This window comes from Pygocentrus nattereri, chromosome 25 (assembly GCF_015220715.1).
Source record: "Pygocentrus nattereri isolate fPygNat1 chromosome 25, fPygNat1.pri, whole genome shotgun sequence".
NCBI lineage: Eukaryota > Metazoa > Chordata > Actinopteri > Characiformes > Serrasalmidae > Pygocentrus > Pygocentrus nattereri.
Window position 1 is genome coordinate 25,716,565 of NC_051235.1, and position 27,659 is coordinate 25,744,223.

Genomic DNA, 27,659 nt, shown 5'->3' on the forward strand with positions numbered 1-27,659 from the left:
AAACGCAACCAACCCGTCAGGCAGAACTGTGGAGGTGTGGGAACATATTCCTGCAGATTTCTCTGAGAGTCTGAAGAAAGGGACAGAAGTTGTCATGAAGGTAAACAATGGACAAAGTAACTACTCAAATGAATGCCACTGCATTTAGATGTTGAGGCTTCCGTGCGTTTTTCTGTTGAATGGCTGTCTCTGATGAGTTTTGACTGGAAATGAAATGACTTTGTGCTGAATTCTGTGCTCCCTCTTAGGAAAACAACTCCAGCGTTTTTAGTCATCAAAACCTTTCCTGCAGCTCGCATTGGCCGCTCCAGCGCCGAGGCGCCAGCCCACCCAGCCCCACTCCGCGCAGTGACTCATGTGGTGTCGTCTCTCTTACGCACGAAGCAGATCGGTGGTAAAGGTGGGGCGAAGGGAGTCGCTGCCTCGTTAAAGCCCATATAAAGTGGTGGGCTCGGCGGAAGCGCGTGAAAAGTTGACTCGTGTGAGCCCAAAGTGGTGTCGCTCTCAGGCTGCAGCTGCGCTCAGGACCATGGAGAGCTCCGTGTGGACGCGGGCGGTCGCGTGCGCCCTGCTGCTGTCCATCGCCTGCGGTGCCGAAATCCACGACCCGGACGAAGAAGTGGACCTGGACGCCAGAGCCCTGAGAGACTTCTACCCCAAAGACCCCAACTTAACCAACGAGAAAGAGCTCGTAAGTCCCCCGGTGGTCTGTTTGAAGGTGCTTGAATTCTGAGCGCAGAGGTTTTGTTTGTTTATTTGTTTGTTTTCTTGTTGTTTTCTTCTCTGCGCCGCGTCCTCACAGCTCGGCGCCCTGCAGGAAGTTTTGGAAAAGCTGCAGAGCAAAAGGATCTCGCTTTGGGAAAAGAAGTTCGGACGCGTTCCAACGGTGAGTGGAACCATCCCAGAGGAGCTCCGTCTGTTCAGACGAGAGGAACCAAGCAGAACCATAAACCACTTCAAAAAGATCCAAGGCTCTTAGTTATAGAACATGTACATGCTTGAATGGTTCTTCGCATGGTGAAATGCTTCTAAGTATGATCCGAGAATGTGTTGCATATGGTTCTATGTAGCACCAAAAAGGGTTCTGCCAAGCTTATCACAATTGCACAACTCTTTTTGGTGCTAGGTAGAGTCGATTCCAAAAAGGTTCTGTATAGAACCATCTACAACACACTCTCCAACAATCTGAAGAGCCATTTCTCTGTGCAAAGAACCATTTAAGCATGAATTGGTTATAAAAGAACTCGGTTCTCAATAGAACCCACTGCCTTTACTAAAGAACCGGTCAAGAACCACCTGCGCAGTTTTGTGAATGAGATGTGTTTAAAGTTTGAAGAACCTCCACATAATGCAAAGGTCCCAGGCAGAACATTTCGGAACCTTTATGGTATGTAAAGGTTCTCCACACTCACACGTAATTTTCAAACATGATGGTTTAAGGAGCTAAAAGGAATCAAAAAAGACTACAGTAATTACAGTTTCTTTTTTCCTAGAACTGTAACGCTAAGAACCATTTAGGGACTTGTGGTTTGAAGAGTGGAAATGATATTGGAACAAAAAGTTCTAGGATCTGTGCAAATAATAGCAGCACACAGCAAAATCAAATTAATACCTATTATTTAGTACCTGAAAGTGTTTAATTAAGACCTGCCTATTAATTTCTAGTCAATTTTTTATTAGCAGTTAATTACCCATCATTTACTATGACTTAATAGGCAGCTTAATATGCTAATTTAAACAAGTAAAGAGGCAAATTAATGCCTGCTCATTGGTCTGGACTCAAACAAACACTGTCAGAATGCATTAATGGCTAATCAGATAAATAATGAAATCTCTACAATATTGTCATCTAGTATAATAAAAAACATTTTGAATGTTATCTACATTGTTTATTGATTATTAATTGTTTATCATGAGTGAATTTGCATATATATATATATGCATGTTTATATATAGACACATATGAATACATATACAGGTATACATATACATCACAGTCACGTCTCTGAGATTCTGTGAGTGTTGACTTGTGGGTTGTTTTCTTTTTTCTCCTCCACCCTTCTTCCAGTGCGATGTAGGCGAGCAGTGTGCCATCAGGAAAGGGGCGCGGATCGGGAAAATGTGCGACTGTCCCCGAGGAGCCGTCTGCAATTTCTTTTTGCTCAAGTGCTTGTAATGGTCACTGTCCACCGGGGTCACTTTACATCAATACAAACCCACATTTCTACTGCCAGTCCTGTTTCTATGCCACATGGACGTCATGTCGTCATGGATGGTTGAATGTGAAAGATTGTTGAATTTATTTGCTGCTTTTGATGTATACATGTAATTAAACTGAATAAAATGTGTTGAACCTTGTTTTCTAAGGCAGTCTGAATGGTCAGTGCTTTGCAGTTGGTTTAATGAACTGTCAGGAAGGGCAGGTGTTGTTTCTCGGAGACTGTGTGGACTCAATTACTCAGTGCAATGAGACAAATAACATCTATGAGTAACTTAGGGGGCGTAAAAAGAGTCTTTGTTATCAGAGTTTTATATCACAGCCATAAAAAAATTAAGGTGCCAAAAGCGTTCTTAGGAGGGATGCCATGGAAGAACTCATTGGTTTTTTTCAACCTCCATCTCTAGCAAATCATTGCAAAACTTTGTATCTGCAAAACGGAGAAGGAAGAAGATTTTCACATTTCAATGGATGTTAATGTAGATAGATATTAATACACAGTACTTCGGACAATTCTGTCGGTCTATTCTTCATGAAATTCCCAAATATTTGTCAAAAAAAGAAGAGAAGGTCTTGTGATTGTGACAATATAATCATGTACCACAGACAATGTTTTAGCCACTTTTCCTCATACTTTAAAAAATAAACTTGTTGACTCAAAACAACATCTAAATTAGTGCCCATTGTTGAAAAAGTCCAGAATATTCCTGTAAAGAACCACCCATTGACAGGTTCTTTAAGGAACTAGAACTTCTACACTCTCAGTAAAACAGAGCTCTATGTCGTACTAAAGGGTTTTTTTTTTACTTTTTTAATGTTATATAGAACATTTTTTATATGTAAACCATATACAGCAGCTTCTGCATCATAGGCAAGATCCAAGGAGTCATTTAAACATCCAGATGTTTCTTTCAGGCGTGACAGTTCTCTGGTTTTGCTCCAAAGAGCCCTTTTAAGTGCAGGAGAGTGAGCTTTGTGCCAACACTCATATTCAGCATTTTGGAAAATTGATTAAAATAACAGGCGCAAGCTTACCCTGGATGGAAAACTCTATCGGGCTAAAACTGGCTTTGTAATTTTGACGGCAGCAGCTGATTATCAAACAGGCGTAAAAGGTACAGCATGAAAATCGAGTGAGACACTTTCATGTGGACCACCGGGATTGGTGCACACCATTAAACTTCTACCTTTATTCACACTGCAGGCAGGATTCAGCCAGACTGGACTTGTTTACCTGATCTCTGCAGTGTAGAATTAAATATATTAAATGAGATCCTAAAACCTGATTGGCTGTGCCGTCTTTAAAGCCTTTGTAAAACACTCTATGGCCACCGCACAAGAGTTGAATATTAAAACGACCAGTCATTAAAAAACACTTGAAGTAACAATATTTAGTGAATGAAACTGCAGAATCAGAAGTAAAGGATGTGTTACTTGGATGCTTTACTGATTCAAATTGTCTGTGTTTCTGATTAGGTCTGTTTCTGACATTGATATTATATATATATATATATATATATATATATATATATATATATATATATATATATAACATCAATGTCAGATTATATATATATATATCAATGTCAGAAACAGACCTAATCAGAAACACAGATATATATATATATATATATAATTTGAACTTTGAATTTTTCATAACCGTGACTTTCTGTTAATTATGTGTATATGTATGAGACACTACATTATTATTAAGTCAAAATTATCAGATAATTATAATGAGATAGCAGTTCATAATTATGAGATGTGCCAATTATGAGATATATATTTTTCTCCAGAGGTGGAAACAAGCTTACACAGTTTGAAAGTTCTCATCCTCCTTCAGTAGTCTTCTTTAGTAGATTTCTAGGTGGAGGAATTGTTTGTTAATTATTTAGAAGGTAATTATTTATTGAAAATGATTTATTTATTAGTTGTACATTATGCTCTTGCTGCTTGATAAAGCAATAAGCCCCTCGTGGCTGTGCATTCAGTGTTTGATTACGGCTGAGGGTGTTTTCTCTGCATGTCTGGTGCTGGTTTAGCCGGTCACCCAGCATTATCATGCTGGTTGACCAGCATACCAGCATCCAAAGCACAACATATACTGTAAAACATAATAAATGCACTTCATGTTTTTGGGTTTTTTTTTTTTTTGCTAAAATTCTAAATATAAGTCCAGTAGCATGTATTATTTCTTGCCTAAACCTTAGTTACTTTGATAAATCTATTTAAGATCAGGTCATTTGGGATAAATCCCATAAACTTTCCCAGCTTTCTTAGTGGTTTTGTTGTTTCTGTCAATTAACTCTTAATTTTCATATTTTAATATATTTCTCTTTCTCCCCATGATGGTGTTTTGTGCTCAGAATAGCAGATGTGCGTTAAGCAATCAGAGTTCTTCTCTCATCTCAGCCATTTATTCATTACTGTATAAAACAGCTCATTTAATGTAATGGAGTTGTTTTAATTGATGCAATACGTTACATAAGGAAGAGTGTTTGATTCAAATTAGCATAACTAATTCAAGAATAAGCAGGACTTGTAAAAGTAGAGCACTGCCAGCTCAATGGATACCATTTAAAATCATGAGGTGGTTTGAGTTCACTTTACATTGCAGAAATGTTGATCACTGAAGCTTAGAAAGTGATTATAACTGACATATAAAGTTATTTAAGCTTGAACCTGTTAAGTAACTTTACTTAACCCTGATTTTTTATTACATACTAAGGCTTATTATTCAGTAACTACAGGGACTAAAGTGTGTAATAAAACTTTGGGCCTACCAGAACACCCATGGCCATGTAAGGGGTTCATTTTTTTTTTTTGAGGCAATACGTTTACATGATTTTTTAAAGTATAATCAACTAATTTAAGTTTACAGTGTATGCTGGTTTTGCTGCTGACTAGTCATGTTGGGCTGTGCTGGTTAAGATAACGTATAACTAAAAGCTTAAACCAACTGAGGCCTTGCGTTACTTTGACTTCTTACTTTTTCCTCTACTAGAAAAAAACCAGCACAGACCAACATGACTAGTCACATGCTAATTAGCTGAATCAGGTGTGTTTAATCAGGTAAATTCAGGAAAACTCTTTTCTTGCTGGTGCCAGTAGATCTGCATTAAGTGTTTCTGTTGCTTCCTCATGCTTTTGCCATGTGTTTTGCCTTTTTTTAGTGGGTTGATATCACAACGTAAAGCACATGCGTCAGACTCGAGTCCTCGCGGGCCAAAACACAGCAGGCTTCAGCAAACTACCTCATTAAACACACCTGACTCAGCTAATTAGCAAGTGACTAGTCATGTTGGTCTGTGCTGGTTTTTTCTAGCAGAGGAAAAAGTAAAAATTCAGTAACGCAAGGACTGAATTGGTTTAGGCTTTATTTAGTTATTCGTTATCATAACAGACTACATGACACACTGAATTGAATTTGGTTTAAATGCAGGCATCATTTAAACATGAATAAAATATATTTTACCAACATAATTATTGCCAAAGTAAGAAATGTGAAGGGAAATTGTGTTGATGTAATATATTTTATTTATGTGGGAATAATATTCACATTTGCAGTCTCAATTTCATGCATTGTGATTGCAAAGAAGCAACTAAGTCTTTCCGACTCACAGGCACCTAACAGCTTTAACAGGCGTATATAAGTGAAATCTGTGATATTTTCGAGTCCTCTGACTCATACAGGGGAAAAAAGGAGGAAAAAGGAAGCAAAAAGGGCACTCAATGTTGACGCAGTCCATCTACCCTAAGATGAAGTTTACCTCCGAGGCTACCCATTTATGGAGGCCAGTGCACAGCCAGCCTCCAGGACACACTTCTAAATTGCCTGAGCTGTCCATCAAACCAGCCATCCGACTGTGTGCCTTCACTCTGCGTTAGTTTCATTTATGTTTATTAATATTTAACGAAGTGCCAGAGGAAGTCCGCGCGTGTCTGGGATGAAAATTGAGTCACAAGCTGCTGCTGAATTCCACAAACAAAACACCCTCTCCAGACCTACAGGTGTGGGGATATTGATCGCAGCTTTAATGACTGGATGATGAAGCTTTTTTTTCACTCGTGTTAGTAGATCTCTGCTGGGGGAAAAAAGCACAGAAAATAAGTGTTTCCGTTTGTTCCTCACGCTTTTATAATGTGTTTTGGCGTTTTAAATGGGTTGATATCACACCGTAAAGCACATGCGTCAGGCTCGAGTCCTCGCAGGCCAAAACACTGCAGGCTTCAGCAAACTACCTCATTAAACACACCTAATTAGCAAGACCTTCATGAACTGAATTCAGATCATTAGATGGGGGTAAATGCTAATCTCCACAGCACTTTGGTCTGGAAGGTCCTTGGTTTGACATGCCTGATATAAAGAACTCTTTAACAGGTGACCGATGGCCTATAATGGTTCCTGGCGTTCTTAGTAGTTAAATTGGTTTCTGTCAATTCATTAATTCATTTTCTAACTGATAGACATAATTCTCTTTGCAAAATGCTATTTTAGTGTCAGAGCATGTTCTCATGCTAAACGTTAAGTTTGAATGTATGTTACAGGTTGTTGTTATTCTCACTATGATGACTTACCAGTTCAGTCTTTTACCCTGAATGCTAACAGAGTAGCAAAGGTGGTGATGGCATTTTGTGCTCAGGCCATTAAATGTTTGCTGGTTCTTTATGGTTTTGTAAAGTGTTTTGGCTTTTTAATAGCATTGATATCGCAATGTAAAGCCCATGTGTCAGGCTTGAATCCTCGCAGGCCAAAACACTGCAGACTTCAGAAAACTGCCTCTATAAACACACCTGATTCAGCCCATTAGCAAGACCTTCAAGAACTTAACTCAGAGCATTAGATGTGGTGCCCAGTTTGACACGACTGATACAAAGGATCCTAATGGTTTAACAGGTGACCAACGGCTGACTATAAACGCATTTGACGGTTTCCTAATGGGATTTGAAGGAAACTAGTGGTCCCTATCGGAAACCATTAAGCCAGTTCCCATTATGGTCCTTTTTCAGCATGACGGAAGTGCCGACATCTGCTCTGCTGTAACAGTAAGAACGTAAAACGCGAAGTGACTAAGCATTCTGAAAATGTCATATTGACCAATTAAAGCTGATGCCTCGTGGACGTTAACTTTGCTTGACGATTAGGGGTCAAAAAGAGGCACGACAGAAAGCACAGATGCTCGGAGCCTAATGCTAGTAAAGTGCTTCCTCACAGACCCCAGAGAAACGTCAGCACCTTCTGCTATCTCATAAAAGTGCGTTTCAGACACCAAACTGAGCTTGGCTTCCTATTAATCTGCTTGTTTTGAATTTTCTCCTGCCACCTTATATGCTGCTGCAGTCAGCCTGGTGCCTACTATCACTAGAATGACTGCTGCACCATTTAAGGTGGAATTGCATAGTCACAAAGCAAGCTGGACTGGAGACGTTTACAAAGCCTCTTCTTTTAAAGTTCGGGTTTCATACGGACACAATCTCTCATACGTGTGATGTCATACGTTGAAACTCACTATCCTGCATACAACTGACCAAATACTTGAAGTCCACTTACTGCACCTGTACAGGCACCTTATATTAAATCACCTGCTATTAAATCAGTGCTGTCCTGTAAATTGTTCGGTTGGTCAGCAATGGCTTTGAACTGCTCATTTGCATACAGGCTGCTTCATAATGATTGGCACCCTTGGTAAAGGTGGGTAAAAGAAGGTGGTTAAATGCCTGTGTGGTCAATTAGCTCAATATCATATGGTTGGTATAGTGTAGCAGGTAACATCTCTGCCTTCTACGCTGTAGACTGGGGTTCAATCCCCACCTTGGCAAACACCCTAGACTATACCAATAAGAGTCCTTGGGCAAGACTCCTAACACTACCTCCGCCTACCTGTGTAAAAAATAATCAAATTGTAAGTCGCTCTGTATAAGAGCGTCAGCCAAATGCCGTAAACGTATCACACTGAAAATGGCTTTTAAAGATTTAGATACCGCCGGCATGCCAACAAATTATTTGGAAGGCATGCAAGAAGAAAGCCATTTCATTCATTTAGCCACGAATGTAAGCGCCTGGAGATCACTAGACGCTACTGGATCTTTGGCTGGAACCAGCTTTGATGGTCAGATGAGACAAATACAGAGCTTTTTGCTGCCTATTACTAAAGATGGATTTGGCAGAAAGAAGAAGGATGGTTATACAGATAAGAATCTAATCCTTACTGTTCACTATGTAGGAGGATGTGATGTTTTGGGGCTGGTTTTCCTTCAGAGGTCCTGGGAACACTGGCCCATATTAATCAAACTTGTCAGAGCAAGAATGTTGATCTGGGGTCAGCTTACAGCTTTTACATAACACTGAATAAAATTACATGAACTGATGAGACCTGATCAGAGATCAGTGTTCCTACTTTGAAATGCTTGATAAATACATATAGGATACACGGCATTCTGAAGTGCAAGTACATTTCAAATGAACATCTGAACTGAATAAGGGTTGCATATTCCAGCATGACACTGGTCATCATTCACCAACCGTTCTAAAGAAGAAACGTCTTCTTAAGACCCACTTACATGGTTTTAATGAAGATTCAGACATTCAGTGTTATCATATTTGGGATTTGTTCCTAGGCAAGAACACACACCCAGGAGCACAAAGGTGAGAACAGTTCTGCACTTTAAGAACATGTTGCGAATCTGACGTAGACGTTTTCTTAGGATCTTTCTCAAGAACACATTTAAGAAAAAACTCAGGAACATATTGGCGAATGAGGCCCAGTGATCCTAAACATTCAGTGGCCACAAAAGAAAGACCCTGAAAGATGTGGACAGAGTGTGTACTGAAGAGTGGTCTCAGGATCTCCAAGCTCACCAAGCATTACAGAACACTCGCTGCTGGACAGACAGAGGTCTGAGACAATGCTTTCATAACAATGTAATAGCTTCCTCGGGGCAGTCTGTAAACTCTGCAGACGTCCGGTTCCCATCACCACCACAGTGAACAACTTTCTGGTAGCTTCAATCCACCATTTCACCAATCTGAATTACTTTGTTGGCATCTTAACGATTCGATTACACAAACAAAAATGAAAAATTTGTTATATTCTCCTTTAAATGCGGTGGGGATTCTTTTATATGCATTGAGTGATTGTAATCAGGCTGGTTTAACAGAAAAACTTTGACATAGTCCTAAAACTAACTGAACTCATACAAGAGCCAAGGTCAGTAAAAGAGCAAACATGAAACATTTTGAACTAAATAACAGTTTTATGACTTCGTGTGGTAAACAGAGACAACAGTCTATTTTCAAAAACAGAGTATTTCAATACCTGAACAGTGAAATGGTTTAAATGTTAGTATTACAGCTGTTGAAATAAACAGGAAATGAGTCACGTATCACTAATCAGAGGAAATACAGAGCGACAAAAGATGATGACACACCGCTACTGGCAATAACAAGCTTATAAAATCCATTCCAAATACAAAGCTAATAACCAGTCACTCTATGGTTAATAATTTAGCACACAGTCTGATATCAGATCCTTCAAAATCATATGCACTCAAATAAACATAATATCTTTAAAAAGCAATTAATCCAAAACTGTTTTAGCTTTACATTTAAGGAGAACCTCTGCATTTGTGAGGGACACACTCTACAAGTATTACCCTCAGAAAGAAGCTCAGTGTTTCAGACAGGGTGATGCTATACTGAGCACAATGTTTAGACACTCATTGACATGAAATTTTTGAAACCCAGGAACAATGGCAGTTTTCAACCTAATGCTTAACAGATACAGCAACTCACGTTTAAATTAACATAAAAGGTGAAGATTAAAAACAGCCACCTTTCAAACAAGCTCTTTAGAAGAGTATCAACAACACAAAGCCATCGAAATGCATTTTTGTCTACCATTACCTGCTGCATGGAGTACAGCTGTATGTAGAGGTTTGGAACCTCCAGCTCAAATGACAGGTTTTGCTGATTTTCTAAGTGAAAATAACACCTTTTCTATAGAGAAATCACTTCTGCACATCTTATTTCACAATTTCTATTGATCATATAGGGTAGAAAATTTCAGAAAATAAACAGTATTTGTGCACTAAAACGTGCAGAAGTGCGCTCTCTGTGGTGCGTGTTAACCTTTTTTTGGGAAAATGAACAAAACAACAAACTTTTGGGCATAAATGTGTGTTCATCTTATAAACTGACCGGTGTAAAATGTTCCTTTTTAGCACAGTCGAACGTTCTGTAGCAGTGTTTCTTTCTTGTTTTGCATACAAAAAGCCTATCACCACCAACTTGAGAAGAACCCTTTTTTCCAAACCTACAGCATCACTTGCGTAACACCAACTGCAACTTAAGTGGACACAGAGTTACAAAACCTACCCCACATCTACACTCACTGCACATATATAGGTGCCCAGTCACTGACTATAGTTCATCTGTTGCTGTACTATTGGTGGAAATGGACCACCATATAGTACCACTGCTGACCAGATAGTACTTTCATCATAGTGGCATGGTGCAGATGCATGAGTACCAGGCGCAGCTGTGTTGCTGTATTTTTTCCACAAGTGAGCGTAAAACATCCAGTCCATAGCGGCCCCGTGGTCAAGAGCAGACCAAGGGAGAGATGATGATGCGTATGGAAAAAAAAATCAGATCAGTGGTGGTCGTCTTCTATTAATGGACAGGCTGCTTGGCAGTTTATAAAATGGTGCAGCAACAGATGGACTACAGTCTGTAATTGTAAACCTACAAAGTGTATGCTTATGGTAGGTGTTTCTGATAAAATGGCCAGTGGATGTAGATGCAAGGCAATTCAGTTTAGGAGAAAAAAGGTCAAACTTTTTGGAAGTGTATACAAGGCTCAACTACAATGACCGTATGAAGGTAGCGATGTTACTGACACTACAGAAACAAAGAGGATTTATTGATCACCCTGAAATGGATAGCTGAGGGCAGGGGGCAAAGTAGACCGTCTGGGCTGTTCGTCCAGCAGCACCAAGTCCTCCACATCTTGTCCTCGAAACCTGCGCCTGGACAACTTCACAGTCACCTTCCGGCCTTGGAATATTTTGAGGGCTTCCTTGGAGGCCATTGCCCTAGCTGCACACTCGTCACGGCCGTATCCCGTGCCCATGTAGACAGTCTGGCAGCGTAGTTCACATACCTGGCCCTCCTTCTGGGTGCAGCCGGCAGGCAGGTCAGGAATGTCTTTGAGTGGAACGAACACACAGCTCACGCTGGCCTTGCACGACTCCACACAGGTGCGCAGGATCTCGAAGTGGTCCAGGTTAGGTCCGAAACCTCCCGCAGACACCAGCTTCCAGGCCACAGCTTTGTAGAGGCGATTGAAGAAAGGTTGGTGCTCTGCAGGGGCCCCTGGAGAGGGGCCCGATTTGACAGGAGCAGCAACCGGACGCCCACTATTTCGTTCTACAGCTTTACCGTCAGTGTCACTGGGGCCTGTTTTGCTCTTCTTAGAGCAGCTCTCACCATCTGAGACTGCATGAGAAATTGAAAAGAGAGTGATGAGGTTTGCACTGATACAAAATAGACAGATATATTAACCTATTCTGCCTACAGCGGAAAGTTCAAAAGCCAGGGTCTGTGGATTTTAGCGCCCATGTCACAGGCAACTTGCACATCTGTGAAGGCACCATTAACACCTGAAGATACAGGTGTGCACATTTTGGAGCAGCATATGTTGTTTTTCAGGGATGCCCATGCTTATTTCAACATGACAACACCAAGCCACATTCTACTCATGTTACAACAGCATGGCTGTGTAATTGGAGAGTGCGAGTGATGGACTGGCCTGCCTGCACAACAGACCTGTCTCCAATTGAAAATGTGTGGAATATGAAGCACAGGTTTCAACACTGAAGGCCTTGTACGGTCGTCACCTGAATACTTGTATGCTTTCAAAACTGGACTGATAGGTATGTTCAGATCCCCAATATTGTTCATAAAAAATTGAGGGGATGGTGATGTAACACACTCGTAAACATGCACATGTCTCAGCTTTTTGTAATACGTTGCAGGCATAAAATTTCTAATGTGCGTTTATTTAAAAAATAAAAACAAAAAAACAATGAAGTTCATACGGTAAAACACCAAATATGTTCTGCACTGTTTTTAATGTAACAGTGATCAAGAGTAATTTACTAAGCACCAACATCTCTTTTTATTAGCATTTCACAAACTGTCCCGACTTTTTTGGAAATGGGGTTTCTAACAGTGCTTCCTTGTGCTGGTAGAATGAGCCACCAATCACTAAATATTCAGAAATATGCTCACTACTTCAAAGCAAGGTGACAGTACATCGAGTATGATGCCTTTAAAATAAACTCTGAAAGGAAACAGCAGCTGCCAAGTGCAGTTTTCTAATTTGTTCAATGTAGCATTTTGCTAATATACACAGTAAGTCATTCAATTTAGTGTGAAAATTAAAAACAGATGTTTTTCTAACATCCTCTACAGAAGTGGATGTATAAACAAAACAAGTCTGGCTTGCATCTGAATTGAATGAACTGAACTGAATTAACAACCATCTGTCTCTGTGTTTGCACACAGTGGAATTAGACCTCTGCATTTAACCCATCCGTGCAGTGAAACACCCACATACATGCATGCTACTGAACACACACACTAGGGGGGCAGCGAGCACACTTGCCCAGAGCAGCGCCCGGGGAGCAACTGGGTTAGGTGCTCATGGGCACTTCAGTCAGGGACTGTCAGCCAAGGGGATCAAACTGGCAACCTTCCGGTCACAGGGCTGGTTCCCTAACCACCAGCGCACGATCTGAACTGTTTTGTTGAATGTTATCAGTCTTTTTTATAAGCATATGACCAAAGTATTGAATCTCTTTTCTTACTTCTACAGCTGGTAAATTCGGTGTTATTTCATTTGAATAGTAATATTTTCATGTTTTCAATGTTTTATTAATACAGATTATTAGTTATATTAATATAGATGACATACAATTACACAATTACAATCACACACTGTCCCACCTGACACTGCAGGCCTCTTCCCTTTTCCTACGATTTCACCTCTTGTCTTGTGAACACACTTATCAGCTTCATTCACCGTGATCCCCTCGGCCATCTCATTCACCTTGTCCATCACAGGTTGGGGATATCTACAATGAAAGCTCACGTTCAAGATCTAAGCCACAGCTGAAATACCCACGTAAAAACATGGTTCTTCAAGGGTCCTTTAGTGAAGACAATGGTTCTATTTAGAACCATTATTTGATGCTTAAATTGTTCTTTGCATGGTGAAATAGTTCTTCAGACTGATGGGGAATATGCTGCACATGGATGAATCTTTTTGAAAACGGGTCTAGATAGCACCAAAAAAGGGATCTTCTATTGAACCATATACTCCACATTCTCCATCAATGTGAACCATTTCAACATACAGAGAACCATTTAAGCACACAAATGGTTTTATATAGAAGTCATGGTTCTAAATAGCACCGTTCCCTAGACTAAAGAACCCCTGAAGCACCATGATTTTGTGTGTAGTTGCTTTACAAACACTGCATGTCAAGGTCAAGACAGAGCGCTCACCGACAGCCTAAGAACACATGGTTGGCCCAAACCTTGGACATGGAAAGAAGCCTATCCAGACTATGGTTTGTGGTCCCTGGTCGGATGGTGGGAAAGACCTCCCTGTTGCGGAGAACAAATTCTCGTCTCGCAAGCCACTGCTTATTAGTCTCATTGTGCTCCTTTAAAGACTCCACCCATTGAGCCAGGTGGGGGTTTTGACTAAGGAACTCAGAAACATCTCCTCCACTCCCCTCCGCCATCCCTGAAAAGAAAAGAAAAACAGGACAGGACCAGAACTCATTCAAAACATGACCTGATTTTCGTCCCCTCACTTTAGGCCCCCAAATAAGCCCCCTACACCAACATGCAGTTTGTGTTCTCTTCACTGACTCAACTGTTGAGCCATGTTTACATGCAACTAACAGCACTGCCATCTACTCAACTCAGACCACAACAAAGAGGTGGTTATCTAACTCGTGTTAGATCACATGTGGCTCGGGGAACATCTCTGCCTGGTGGTGCAGTTAGCTAGCCGGTCATCTCCAGCTAAAACTACATAGTGCTGTTATAACACTGCAACAGTATTAGCCGATGCCAGCTAGTGCCCTGGTTAACGCTGAGCAGCCGTAAAAACATAACTGAGCGTACAATCTTAATCTTTCCATCTTCATCCACCTATTTTCACATCTATCTCGGTTATAGGCCAGCCCTTCAAGCCAGGAGTGGTTAGTCACGCGATGTATCAGGAGATATTTGAGCGCTAGCTAGGTTAACTCTGTTAGCACGCTAGCTAAAGTTGGTCATTTCACTTAGAAACGCCTCTCATTATTAAGCAAGCTGGCACGTTTTAACAAACCCAAGGGGGTAAAAAGACAGCGGTAACGGACTAACTAAGCCACGTAAAAGTGAGTAAAGTGAGAACCTTTAAAGAGCTTCTTTTCGCCGATTCCACATAACAGGTTAAGCTTAAAAAGCAGGCTAAACAATATTAAGGAAACCTGGACCTGAAGGACTACATTTCCCTACGTCAGACCGAAGGACTACATGTCCCTACGTTAAACTGAAGAACTGGGCTGAAAGACTACATTTCCCTGCGTTGAACTGAAGGACTACGTTTCCCTACGTCAGACCGTAGGACTACATATCCCTACGTTAAGCTGAAGAACTGGGCTGAAAGACTACATTTCCCTGCGTTGAACCGAAGGACCCCGTTTCCTTGCGTGGCGGCGCTTTTGGCGGTGTTGACGTTAGCTGGTGTAGCTTGGTGGTAGCTCAGAGTTTTCATGGATGTTGTTGTGTTTTATTAGCTCTGATATTTTGAATCATCATCTGCAGCGATGATCCACGAGTTGCTGCTTGCTTTAAGTGGTTATCCTGGAACCATATTCACGTGGAATAAACGGAATGGGTTGCAGGTATTTCATTATTATTCTGTGCGTGTTCTCTAACGTTATCCTAGCTGGTGTGACGCCCACTGTAGGCACTTTACATTAGATAAAGATGCACTAATGCGTTTGGCCACGCGTGAACATTAACGTGAGGTTTTGGCACAGCGTGCAGCTTCTTCTCCAGCTGGTGTTCTGCATACGGCGTGAAACAGTGCCTTAAACTTGTGATTTCCATCTCCACTCCTGTGGTTCATGTACTGCACAGTGTCTTGTGTTTTTTTCCTGCAAGCAGATGCCATCAGCTAATATCAGTATTCCCTCAATAGGCATGCACTGATTTGGGATTTATGGACTGACATCAGTATGTGAGATTTTTCTTCTGACTGATTTACACAATCTAGAAATTGTGACTGCAACTTTCTGGATTAGCAGCTATATATACCTTCATAGCAGTTAAAAGAACTTAAAGAGAGGCATTTTAGTACAGTCACGTAGAATTGCATGTTTAAACATTTTCTTATCCAAAGTGCAATAAAGCCGTCATCAGATATTGGTTTGAAATCAGTCTTGTTCTTTCATTCATTCATCCTCACTTACTGATTAATCTAGATAGGGCTATGGTGAAATTAGTGTTAGTCAAATCTAAATTTCTGTCCAGTGTTGGTCACGTTTAAAGCAGTTATCTGTAGATGTCAGTGTGTTTCCGCGGTCAGTATGCATTCCTAAACGTCATACCTGAAACCCTTTTACGACTGAATCAGACGTCTTGGAGCTGGTCTGACGTCCGCACTACAGATAGGCTACAGAACTGAAGGTGGGAAGCCATGTGGGACTCAGCTTGAGTGTTTTTTGCAGGTGTCCCAGGACCTGCCGTTTCTCCATCCAAGTGAAACCAGCGTCCTGAACCGCCTGTGTAAAATGGGCACGGACTATATGCGTTTCACCGAGTTCATAGAGCAGCACACGGGCCACGTCCATCAACAGGTACGAGTAATATTATTCTAAAAACTACTCAACCTGGACGTGTCAGGATTTTAAGTGCCCCCCCCCACACTGTTCTTAATCTGTAATACTCTATTTGGTCACTCAGGAGCACTACTCGAACCAGCCGAGCCAAACTGGACTTCATGGGATATACCTGCGGGCTTTCTGCACCGGCCTGCATTCCATGTTGCAGCCTTATAGACAAGCTTTACTGGACCTTGAGCAAGAGGTTTGACATCAGTGGTTCATCTTTAATACCAGTGTCATGTTTAGGACTGATGCTCAGCCTCTGTAAAAATTTCTTTTTGCAGTTTCTCGGCGATCCACATCTCTCCATTTCACATGTAAACTACATGCTGGAACAGGTAATGAGAGTTCAGTCTGATGTAATTGCTCAGATTTATTATGTTATGTTATGTTATGTTATGCTTTCATTTGTTATGCATTACATTATGGAATCACCATTCAAAGCCATCAAAGGAATCACTGTTTTGAGTTGCATATACAAATGCATGCAGAAAAGTATTCTAATATGATGCTAATATTTTGTAAGTTTTATTACAATTAATAGGGAGCTGTAAAAAAACGAAGAAATTACAATGACGAATGGAGCTGTAGAAGATTTAATAATAACTCACAGGTCTGGAGCTTTGAGGATGAATTTATACAAAATTAATATCCAAAATGCATCATATTTTTAAAAGAGATGGTCAAATTTCACAAATCAAGTAGTATTCATAGTAATTTTGCTACAGCATGACTAAAAATAAATAAAGGTTATTATTTACTTATATTTTGGTGTCTAGTTTAGAACACTTTAATCCACATTGAATAAGTTACTGAATGTGATTCTAAACCTACAAACTACAAACAGCTGTGCAGATCTGATGAGTGACTGTCTGTCTCATTGTCCCTCCTGCTGATCAGTTTCAGTTGCTCTTCCCATCTGTGATGGTTGTCGTGGAGACCATCAAATCTCAAAAGGTTAGTGACTTGGTGGTGGATTAGAAAGTGATTACCTCTGCCGTAGTGATTTGTAAGTTTGAATTGAAAGAACATTTCTCGTCCTGATCAGATTCATGGCTGCCAGATCCTGGAGACTGTTTACAAGCACAGCTGTGGAGGCCTGCCCCCTGTCCGGATGGCCTTAGAAAAGTGAGCTCCGATTTGATACAGATTAAGCATCATGCTATATACTGCATACAGTTATTTATCAGTAATGCGAATATAGACACATTGGCTGTGAAGGTTCAAAAGGTGCATTAAAAATGGCATCTTCTGTTCTTATTTCTAAAAATTGACTCAACGTGAAGACCTGATGACGGCTGAGCAAAAATCTACGTGATGAAAACTACATGCACTTTGGCTCACAGGGCAACTCGCTGCTATTTATGTAAATGGAAAAAAATGTGTAAATAAAACCTGAACTGGAGTTTCAGCTCATGGATCAGAGTGCAAAAGATTTTTTTTCTCTTTCGATTTCATCTGTCGAATTCATGACTTTCATGTTAGCGACCATTAACAGTCATCATTATTAATAAATCTGTAAGTGGTCCAAGCCTTAGATTTTAGCTGTACTGTTGATAAAATACTCATCGTCCTTCAGTAACTTGTGCTTCGTTAGTGGCCACTTTATGAGCTCCAGCTACCTTAAAGGTCCACTTCTTTATAGGTGTGTATTACAGACTGTACATACTTAAAAAAGACGGCTCTTCAAGCATTTCTTAGCAAAGAAAATGGTTCTATATAGAACCATGAACACGCAAAGAACCTTTTGCATGATTAAAGCGTTCTTCAGATTGTTGGAGAAGGTGCTGTATATGTGAGTTCTATATAGAACCTTTCTGAGAAGAGTTCTGTGTAGCACCAAAAAGGGTCTGTTGTTACAGGCTTGAGATCATAACACAAGAAGAACCCTTTTTTTAAAACGGCTCTATTTAAAACCATCAGCAGCACCAACTCCAACAATCTGAAGAACACTTTAATCCTGCAAAATGTTGTTTGTGTATTCATGGTTCTGTATAGAACTATTGTCTTTACTAAAGAACCCTTGAATAACTCCTTATAGGACTGCTGTTGTCCAGATACTATGTGGATAGTGGATCAAAATAACCAGCTAAGAGCGGCTCCATGGTCAGAAACTGACCACTGATGAGGGGCCAGAGCAGAGATTGGATTCAAGGCCCAGATTTGAAGACCGCTGGGCTAGAGGATAGCCAACACAAATTCTGCAAGGGGTTTCTAATAAAGTGGCCAGTGTCATTTTTTTTTACATTCAGCAGTGACGATGTAAACTTATCGTGGTTCGTTTTGCTTGAGCAGGATTCTTGCTGTGTGCCATGGTGTGATGTATAAGCAACTGGCTGCATGGATGCTTCATGGGCTTCTGCTGGACCAGAGTGAAGAGTTCTTTGTGAAGCAGGGCCCCAGCGCAGGAGGAGCTGCAGCAGCGCAGGAGGAAGAGGACGAGGACCTGGGCATCGGAGGCCTGAGTGGGAAACAACTCAGAGAGCTGCAAGACCTGGTAAGGAGGAAACCTCTTTAAAGGGTAAACCTTTTTTTTAACTGTCTGATCTACTAGATAAACATAGTTCCAAAATTTACCTAGTCAATATAGTCTCTTCCATAAGTATATGGAAATTTAGCTGCAAAAACAGCCTGTTTTGAGTTGTTTTTGTGATGTCACAAAAACCAACACATTTACATACATCCACCTTTTCAGCCTAGAGTAGTTTAGCCTCATCCCTTTACGTTGAAGTTGTAAGAAGTGCTTCAGCTCAGGCTGTTCTTTGAACAAGGCGCGATACAGGGCAGCCAATCAGAGCAGAGCTCATGTACATATATCTGTCCTAAAGGCCCAGTAATTAAAGCAGCCTGTTTAATTCTAGGGCATGAAGAGAGAATGGTCATGTCAAAATGAAGTGTGGCTTCTTTTGGTTATAAAACCACACAAATGTCAAAAGGTTTAAGGAACATGTTGCATCTGGCCCTTTAATTTCTTGCTCTACTTGGTTTCTCATGAGAACATTTGTCCTGGACATGAAGGCGTTTCCATAACATCATTCTTGAAATGTGAAAGCTCGCTTGGTGTAGTTTGAACCCAGAACATCTTCCTCAGGCTACAGCTTAAGTTTAATTCATCAGTCTTGGCTGGATCTGTGCTCATTGTTGGCGAGTAAATGACCTTAAATGCCCTGTCCCCCTGTCTTTGTTCTGGAGAAACTAGAGGTTATTTCAACCTCATGCACGGGTCACATTGAAGAGACAGATCGTCTCATGGCTCCAGGGCAGTTCAACATTAGTTTTGAATGCTGAGTCTCCTACCGAGATTATTTTGTACATTTAAAGCCCATGACCTCTTAAAAATCCCTGCTCCTGAAAGATGATTTACTGAAATGTATGCCAAGACGTTGGGAAATAGAAGCACACCTGCAGCCCAAGCAGCACACGTCATTAATAGAATATGTCACGTTCATCAGTTTGAGTCTTGTTCTTCATAAATACATCGGTTTGTGTTTGTGCTGTAATTTCACTGATTTATTTACTTCTTTATTTTAAAAAAGGTTTACAAATAAGTTAAAGAATCATGCCACATTCTTACAACAGTCTTATGAGAAATAGTAGATATTGACTATAAGCTTTTTACAGTATAAACAAAGCTATCATTTCTTGTGCCTCATTTTTATTTAAAATGTTTGTTTTTTCTCCTTGCAGAGACTTATTGAGGAGGAGAACATGCTGGCTCCTACACTCCAGCAGTTCTCCTTGCGTGTTGAGATGCTTCCATCATACATTCCTGTCCGAGTGGCTGAAAAAATCCTCTTTGTTGGGGAATCAGTTCAGATGTTTGAGAACCACAACCAGAGTCCATCCAGAGCTGGTAAGAGTGCAGATTGGAGGAACTACAGTCATATGTAAAGTTTGATCGTCCCTGGTCAGTTGATTTAAGTGAAAGTCTTTTAACACACCCTCTACAGAGAACACACTTAAATATGGCATGTTCTGCCAGTTTTAATGCACAGATTCTGTTTATTTGCATCGAAATATTAAAAACTTAAGTCACCAGGTGCTCTGTCTTTTAAATCTACCTATTCGCTTGAACTGGACACCTGGCATCCTTTCTTTGCTGCAAGTTCAATAAGACTTAAGGCTCAATTTCTGAGCTGATGTTAAGTGTTTATACTGGTTAAACTGAGGCTGAACTGCATTTGGTGATCTGAATTGTGTAGAATTGTGTAGAATTTAGGTCTAACCGATCTGTAATAATCGTTTATATTGTTAACTCCTCACCAGCCCATGTGTAATATAAAAAATACCTTGTGCAAAATATTAGTGCAGAATTTCAGGCAAAATATCCTTTCATTGTAAATATCTTAGATTTTTAAAATTTATTTATAGTTCTTTATTTTGTTATTCTTTGTGACAGATAGAGTTTATATTTTTTATCTTATTATTTTATGTTTAGTTTTAATATATATTGTCTATATAGTAAGAAGTAACAAACTGTAAACAAAAAAAAAACCTTGTTAAGTCCTTAAAGTTAATTACTTGCTTGTTAATTCTCGTCTTACTTTTTTTTTTTCGTTGCTGTCCCTTTGCTGCTGTAACTCTGAGAACGTCCTCCTTGTGGGACTAATAAAGGACTATCTTATCTTATCTCTCATAGACTGTTGCTGGGGTAGAAGAGACGGAGCACATTGCATTCCAGTGCATGCTGGGGACTGTAGTGTAGCACGTTGTGAAATGAGCTAATATTAATCAAAAACTTTGCTGTAGAAGATGCATTATTTTCAATAAAAAAACAATAAAACATGTCATTTCACCTGGGCTGCTATACATATATATATATATATATATATATATATATATATATATATGTGTGTGTGTGTGTGTGTGTGTGTGTGTGTGTGTATATATATATTATTATTATTATTATTATTATTATTATTATTATTATTATACAACATGTCGATTTTAATTATGTCTTACATTTTTCAACCTTATGTTAATGAGTTTTAAGTGGGGAATTTCAACATAGTACCATCAAGCTTGTGAACTGGCAGTCTAGAACACAGTTTCAGCTTCCAAAAGTCCAAAAATGGATGTGCTGGTCTCTTGGCAAAATAAAAGGCCTGTAAATTAATTTATAGAACATGATCGCAGTTGAATTGCAATCGCCATATTCATCATAAAAAACACAATTACTTATTTTCCCTAAATCGTTCAGCTCTATTAGACTGTGAACTGAAAACCTGACTGTGACCATCTTTAATATCTGTTGCTATGTGCCTGTTACAGGCTCCATACTGAAACACCAAGAGGACATGTTTGCTGCAGAGCTCCACAGACTCAAACAACAGCCCCTTTTCAGCCTGGTGGACTTTGAGAATGTAATAGATGGCATACGAAGCACAGTTGCTGAGGTTGGCTATGAGGCACATTGTGTTTTTAGGTGCTGTGTTTTTAAATGCTCACATTACTAGATTTTTACCCTCATGGACTTTTCTTTTCCACTTATAGCATCTCTGGACTTTGATGGTTGAGGAATCTGACCTTTTAGGACAACTGAAGGTAAACAAGTAGATTTATTGTAAGTGTGGTTTAAAAAAAAACTAGAAGTATTATTTAATAAGAGTTTTTTTATGTTAATAGATCATCAAGGATTTTTATTTGTTGGGTCGTGGTGAACTGTACCAAGCCTTCATTGACCTTGCTCAGCATATGCTTAAAACTCCACCGTCAGCTGTGACAGAACATGGTATTAATCGGTTTCTGTTATATTTAAAGCAAAAACTTATTATGCAAAAAATAAACAATTAATAATCAATCAACTTTTGACACTTTTTTTTTTTGCAGATGTCAATGTGGCCTTTCAGCAAGCTGCTCATAAGGTTCTCCTTGATGATGACAACCTATTGCCTCTCTTACATCTCACCATTGACTATCAAGGCAAAGACACCAAAGGTATAAGCCACCAAATTCCTTTTTGTGCTGATTTAACTCCTTCCCATGTTCACTGTAAATATTTAGGAGAAGCTCATATTCATAACCCCAGTTTGCACAAACCACACTGAATGAAAATAAATCACATCCGATATGTTTTTCTCTGTAGATATTACATGAAATGCACATAGTGCCACTTACTGGTCACAGTCAGAATTCGCTTTAATATTCCCAGCTCCGTCTCTTACATAATTGGAAGGAAGGCCTGTCTCGTTTTTGTGAATGCTGATGTTATTATGAAGATTAATGAGTCATAATAAAAGACAGCTTACCCTTTAATTTCCTCCTTCATATTCGGATGGAAATAGAAAGCCATGCTTTTACAATCCCTGGTTCTTATGCTAAACTGGCTGTCATCGCAATTCCATGTCAAATATTCAAGCAGAAAAAACGGAAGCTAGTCGTACCATCACAGGAGTAATGAATGGAGAAAACGAATACTGCGGCTGTTTGTCGCTATGGAGAAACTACAAAACGATTCTTTTTCTACCAGTCACTGCAATGACCACATACCTGTGTTTATAGAGGCTTCTGGGAATAGAGAGGGCACCACGCCTCCTCAGGAGTCTTCTCCTCGAGAGGCCCCGTCCACGGGCTGGGCAGCACTAGGATTGGCCTACAAGGTGCAGTGGCCACTGCACATTCTCTTCACTCCTGCTGTGCTAGAAAAGTAAGACAAGCTTGAATACAGTATCTTGTACGTGTTTATATATGAGGTCTGCTGTATTGCATTCTTTTGTGCCCAAACAGCAGTTACAACTAGACGTCTGCAGTAGAACTTGACACATTAACTTGCAGCGCAGCTCGCACTGCTGCTTCACTTACACTACACTAAGGCAGCATGTGTGAATCAGGCATTAGAGAGACATGGAGTCTTCGCTCCATGGCCACAGCTGCCCAACAAAACACCAAAAATAACCACTCTGTGGTTTAATTCCTGCTTTGTGTTTACTGGGAATAACTGGCATTTGGTGAAGTTACTCACAATGAGCCTGATGATCGTGTCTGCCATGTTATTTCTGCAAAATAGAATCTATTTGAGAATGTTGATTGTGTGCGGGACTGTGCGGGCGGGAGCGGGACAAATCGCTGTGGTAGCGGGCGGGAGCAGGACAAATCGCTGTGGTTGCGGGCGGGAGCGGGACAAATCGCTGTGGTTGCGGGCGGGAGTGGGTGAATGATTACAATATTCTGTGAGAACAGACCCTTAGTTATAACAAATGTGTAGCAATAAAATTATCTATCCGTCTTTAATGGTTCATTCGGTTTTGTTTGTGCATTTCTGTTACTCCAGGTACAACGTAGTGTTTCGTTACCTGCTCAGTGTGCGTCGGGTCCAGTCTGAGCTTCAGCACTGCTGGGCTCTGCAAATGCAGCGGAAGCACTTGAAGTCAAACCAGACTGATGCAGTCAAATGGAGACTGCGCAACCACATGGCCTTCCTGGTAGATAACCTGCAGTATTACCTACAGGTATTACCCTACAGACAGCGCAGTTACATTTCCAAAAAACGTAAGGCTTTTATTTGTTGGGTTTTATTTGTTCATTTAATTCCCAATCAGGTGGACGTGCTGGAGTCCCAGTTTTCACAGCTCTTGCAGCAGATCAACTCTACCCGAGACTTTGAGAGCATTCGGCTGGCTCACGACCATTTCCTCAGTAATCTCCTAGCCCAGTCCTTCATCCTGCTCAAGCCAGTATGTGCCCTTCTGCAGATATTAATGTTGACCACCGTCCATATGTTGTGAAGAAAATTCATTTTAATTTTAAAAACGTACTTTTTCTCACAGGTATTTCACTGTTTGAATGAGATCCTGGATCTCTGTCACAACTTTTGTTCGCTAGTGAGTCAGAATCTGGGGCCGCTGGATGAGAGAGGAGCAGCTCAGCTGGACATTATGGTCAAGGTTAGCTGATCGAGCCACTAGTACTGTTTTTTGGACATAAAAATGCATTACTGCATTGAATTAGTCTAGAACTATTCAGTACAGCATATGATTTGTGTGAAAGTGTAGAACTTCTTGAAAAAAGGGCTCAAGTTTGGTGCATTTGTATTCAGTATATTTAATCTATATGTAACTGTATTGATCTCCCGGTCCAATGGCATTTTGAGTTTTCTACGTAAAAATAAGTAACACATCCTCACACTTGCATGTGCTGCTTTTCCTCCACATTTTTGTGCACAATTTCTATTTATTTGCTGAGTTTAATATACTGGGGAAAAATAAAACTATGGGGAAAAAAGTTACATATGAATATAAAATGTGAACTGTACTATTATGTTTATTTACTTTGCAGCCCATTTCTGGATGTGAATTTGTTTTCATGTAGAAAATCTAAATGTGTGAAAACAAATTGTACCAAAGTGAATCAAATTTCACGAACTTGAGATTTCTTGATGCTTTGAATGGTTTCATAAGGAATCATAATTACAGTAGGACTGAAAACCTGATGAACTTTACTATGAAATGGTCATTTAAAATACTGAGAAGTTATTTCTGAAAGCAGTTAGACGAAGCCATGTCATTTACATCAGTGTAAAATGCCAACGTCTCTTAAATTCACAGGGGTTTAGCCGTCAGTCGTTCCTGCTGTTCAAGATCCTGTCCAGTGTGCGTAACCACCAAATTAATTCTGATCTGGCTCAACTGCTCCTGCGACTAGACTACAACAAATACTACACACAGTCTGGAGGCACTCTGGGAAGGTAGGTGTGGTAAAGCTAAAGTTTGTTTGTAAATGAAAACTGCAGACAACAAACTCCCATTTCCTTTTTTCCCTTGCAGTTTTGGGCTCTAAGACTGAACCTGGTGGAGTCAACCCAAGTGTACTTGACAGACACAGGTGAACAAAGTGTAATATGAGGAGGCCAAATATATAATAAGGCAGAGGTCATCTACTTTGTGTTGTAAATATGACTTGTCTTAATGTTAATGGCATTTCTCTGTTGTATAATACTGATGTAAATACTGGTTTGCTGCATGTGTTCCTCCCTGAATTGTGAAATAAAGTTAACCAGAAAAAGAAACACACAGTTTTTATTACTTCATAAAAACAGAGCTTAAAACTATATACAGTAAAAGGCAGGCATGCACTAAAACAGACAAGGACGTTTAAAAGAGAGGAGCTGGGCCAAAGTGGCGCCGCTTAAGGAGCGCAGTCGTGACGGTACTCGGGCTGACTGTCATAGGCCAGATGTTCTCCACAGATCGCGCTCTGAATCAGCCACTCCAGGGACACCACTGGAGTCTCAGCAGTCGTGGCAGACTTCAGCACCTCGGGAGGACACGGGTGTGCTGACACCACCACATCAAACTTCTCAGCTGGAACATCTGCCAACAAACACAAAGTTGGACACTGAGAACTGAAAACACAGATGCAGTTTCTGGGCTGAAATCTCTCATGACTCCTTGAGAAAAATGCTCATTATAGTTTGGACAGGATGTAAATATCAAGGGAAAAGGACCATGTAAAAATTAGTGATAAATGCAATAAATAAAAAATGCCCTTCTGTTACATAAAGAACACTAATTGGCCATGTGCTACTGTTTGACACAGGCTAGAAATAAAAATATTAATTAAAATCCTGGAACAAAACTGAACTACGTGTTCATTAAAGGGCCCATTTCCTACTTTTTCTTGTGCATTATCTTTCCGCTCTGGGGTCCACTTGAAATTTGTAACTGCTCTAAACAGCCATAATTAATATATTCCAAACTCTCTGTATCCCTTAAAATGAAAAGGCTGTTTATTTCTTTAATATCTGCAAATGAGCTCTGTTCTGATTGACACACAATACAGGGCAACCATTTGGTAAGCAATTAAAGTAGAAGTGCTCTGTCTTTGGCATGAATCAGTAACCTTCTTTAGGTTGTTTACTCAGGCATCTGTAAATAAGTTTTTTGTGACATCACATGACTTCAAAGCAGGCTGTTTTCCAGCTTAAGTGTGGTGACCGGTACAACTTACAAACCAACCGTTTACATATAACAACAGACTGTGAGGTTTCTATGACGTGGGCCCTTTAAAACAACAAAACACTACCTACCAGCGCTGTTGCCATTTGTTTTATGTTGATGGACCTTCGTTGCTCCACACATGGTAAGCATAGATGTCCATAAATCTACACGATCTTCTGAAATCAGCAGGACCTTCAAAGCTTTGAAAGGACTGCAGCGTGAATGCCTGTGCACAACAAAGAAAATGTACAAGTGGATGCTTCAACTGAAAATCTGAAGCGTTAACCACATTATCGATCCTTTACCATTCTACGATTCGTTTCTCCGGCCCCACGCCAGCAGGTAGTAGGTAGTTCCTGTAATTCATGAGCTTCTTTTCCTGGCAGCAGTCCCTCACCCAGACCTGAGAGACACAGGGAATTCCACCTGCTACGCACAACAGGTACGTCCTGGTGCGGCAATGTTGGTCTGCTATCAGCAGACTCTGATAGGCTGCTTTACACTGAAGGGAGAAAAAAGCATTTAGAAGAGACTTCAAATGCTGCAGAAATGTTTTTAAGGAAGTGGTCATTTAAAAACTTAAATTACAGTTTCCAAACCAAGTCCTACCTGCTCTTCATTAAACTCAGGGAGGATCATTCCTCCCCCAGCCTCCAGCTGTCTCTCAGTGTAGCGTTTATTATACGGGGCTGTCGGCACATATTCTAATGACAAAAGAGGAAACACATTTTACGACGCTCATGAACTCCAATATAATCTGCATTTAAGCCCATTTCATTCAAACAGATAGAAAATCAAATAGGACTTATTTTTCTCAAACATCTTGCATACATTAGTTAGATTGACGGATGGATGGATGGAAAAAAATCCTTAAATCTTAACCTTAAAATCCTTCCATAACTACTGTAAAACTGTTATTATTCAACAGTTCCTGTACATGGCAGCAAATCTTAAAATGCCTGCAATTTCTTCCACCAAAAAAGTATTAGCCTTAAAACTGTTGCCGTACCAGGTTCAGCTTCTTTTAGTATCAATAACCAGAATGTCTTGTTTCAGTTGGTTTGTAAAGAATTTTATTACACTTGTTTCCTGAATTGTATCCTGTTTATTTCTATATACATATATTATTATTAGCTAATGAAGTTGTTTACTGCAAAATTATGCAGTAATTCAATGTTTTCAAACATTTTTAAAAAACCATTAAGCCACTGAGGTTTTAGGCACTCTGCTTCATACTGTGCCTAATAAATACCCTTACCCTTACTTGTGATAAAGTCACTGTAATGCATGGCCTTACAGCTTAATTTTTAAATGTTTGAAAATTTGAAATTCCATTTTAAAACCAACTTTAGACTTTAGTAATCGCAGAAACCTGTAAAATTATTTGGACGACTCTTTAAAAAGCTTCAAACTCCCGTCTAATCTAGATAAATGATCCATCCACTATAAAGTTCTTCAGGGAACCACAAGTTCTTCTACGTTCATCACTCCACCTTTATTTTTTAAAACTGTGGTCTCCCTCTGGCTAAAAGATGTTGTTTTCTTTTTGCGCCTCG

At 40.0% G+C, this 27,659-nt stretch overlaps 4 protein-coding genes across 8 annotated transcripts in view; 2 read left to right on the plus strand and 2 right to left on the minus strand.

Moving 5' to 3' along the window:
- Window positions 1–417: 417 nt before the first annotated feature.
- LOC108435628 (cocaine- and amphetamine-regulated transcript protein) lies at window positions 418–2,366 on the plus strand. The gene is made up of 3 exons (XM_017711595.2): window positions 418–691; window positions 803–886; window positions 2,069–2,366. Exons 1-3 carry the CDS (start codon window positions 530–532, stop codon window positions 2,174–2,176), a joined length of 354 nt encoding a protein of 117 aa, XP_017567084.1. The 5' UTR covers window positions 418–529; the 3' UTR covers window positions 2,177–2,366.
- Window positions 2,367–9,452: 7,086 nt separating this feature from the next.
- Window positions 9,453–14,903, minus strand: LOC108435646 (CDKN2A interacting protein). 2 transcript variants are annotated; one of them, XM_017711626.2, is made up of 4 exons: window positions 14,692–14,903; window positions 13,788–14,031; window positions 13,227–13,354; window positions 9,453–11,714 (listed from the first exon to the last, which is right to left on the minus strand). In XM_017711626.2, the coding sequence occupies exons 2-4, from the start codon at window positions 14,027–14,029 to the stop codon at window positions 11,137–11,139; spliced, it is 948 nt and encodes a 315-aa protein (XP_017567115.1). In that variant the 5' UTR covers window positions 14,030–14,031; window positions 14,692–14,903; the 3' UTR covers window positions 9,453–11,136. The 2 variants fall into 2 exon arrangements, with proteins under 2 accessions (XP_017567115.1, XP_017567114.1); XM_017711625.2 differs by having other exon boundaries at window positions 13,788–14,903.
- Window positions 14,904–14,969: 66 nt separating this feature from the next.
- tubgcp4 (tubulin, gamma complex associated protein 4) lies at window positions 14,970–25,172 on the plus strand. The gene is made up of 18 exons (XM_017711624.2): window positions 14,970–15,184; window positions 16,013–16,141; window positions 16,248–16,370; window positions 16,453–16,506; window positions 17,069–17,125; window positions 17,217–17,296; window positions 18,464–18,665; window positions 19,856–20,021; window positions 21,440–21,564; window positions 21,662–21,712; window positions 21,794–21,899; window positions 21,998–22,105; window positions 22,670–22,814; window positions 23,439–23,616; window positions 23,707–23,841; window positions 23,935–24,051; window positions 24,712–24,851; window positions 24,931–25,172. The coding sequence occupies exons 1-18, from the start codon at window positions 15,107–15,109 to the stop codon at window positions 24,941–24,943; spliced, it is 2,007 nt and encodes a 668-aa protein (XP_017567113.1). The 5' UTR covers window positions 14,970–15,106; the 3' UTR covers window positions 24,944–25,172.
- The window catches only part of tp53bp1 (tumor protein p53 binding protein, 1), a 28,768-nt gene continuing 26,273 nt past the window's right edge, over window positions 25,165–27,659 (minus strand). For all 4 annotated transcript variants that reach the window (XM_017711621.2, XM_017711622.2, XM_017711620.2 and 1 more), the window contains 4 exons: window positions 26,713–26,807; window positions 26,409–26,605; window positions 26,193–26,329; window positions 25,165–25,476 (listed from right to left, as the gene is read on the minus strand). In XM_017711621.2, coding sequence (XP_017567110.1) covers window positions 25,292–25,476; window positions 26,193–26,329; window positions 26,409–26,605; window positions 26,713–26,807 — 614 coding nt within the window. In that variant the 3' untranslated portion in view covers window positions 25,165–25,291. The remainder of the gene's footprint in view (window positions 25,477–26,192; window positions 26,330–26,408; window positions 26,606–26,712; window positions 26,808–27,659) is intronic.

Bases quoted from the DNA above. Each gene is read 5' to 3' on its own strand.
- tubgcp4 (XM_017711624.2), top strand. From the start codon at position 15,107: ATGATCCACGAGTTGCTGCTTGCTTTAAGTGGTTATCCTGGAACCATA. The intron at 16,507-17,068 runs GTAATGAGAGTT...CCTGCTGATCAG, and splicing joins TAAACTACATGCTGGAACAG to TTTCAGTTGCTCTTCCCATC. The intron at 17,297-18,463 runs GTGAGCTCCGAT...TTGCTTGAGCAG, and splicing joins GTCCGGATGGCCTTAGAAAA to GATTCTTGCTGTGTGCCATG.
- LOC108435646 (XM_017711625.2), bottom strand. From the start codon at position 14,203: ATGGCAGTGCTGTTAGTTGCATGTAAACATGGCTCAACAGTTGAGTCA. The intron at 13,355-13,787 runs GTGAGCGCTCTG...CTTTCATTGTAG, and splicing joins CATGTGTTCTTAGGCTGTCG to ATATCCCCAACCTGTGATGG. The intron at 11,715-13,226 runs GTGGGACAGTGT...TTTCTCATGCAG, and splicing joins GAAGAGGCCTGCAGTGTCAG to TCTCAGATGGTGAGAGCTGC.
- LOC108435628 (XM_017711595.2), top strand. From the start codon at position 530: ATGGAGAGCTCCGTGTGGACGCGGGCGGTCGCGTGCGCCCTGCTGCTG. The intron at 692-802 runs GTAAGTCCCCCG...GCGTCCTCACAG, and splicing joins TAACCAACGAGAAAGAGCTC to CTCGGCGCCCTGCAGGAAGT. The intron at 887-2,068 runs GTGAGTGGAACC...CCCTTCTTCCAG, and splicing joins AGTTCGGACGCGTTCCAACG to TGCGATGTAGGCGAGCAGTG.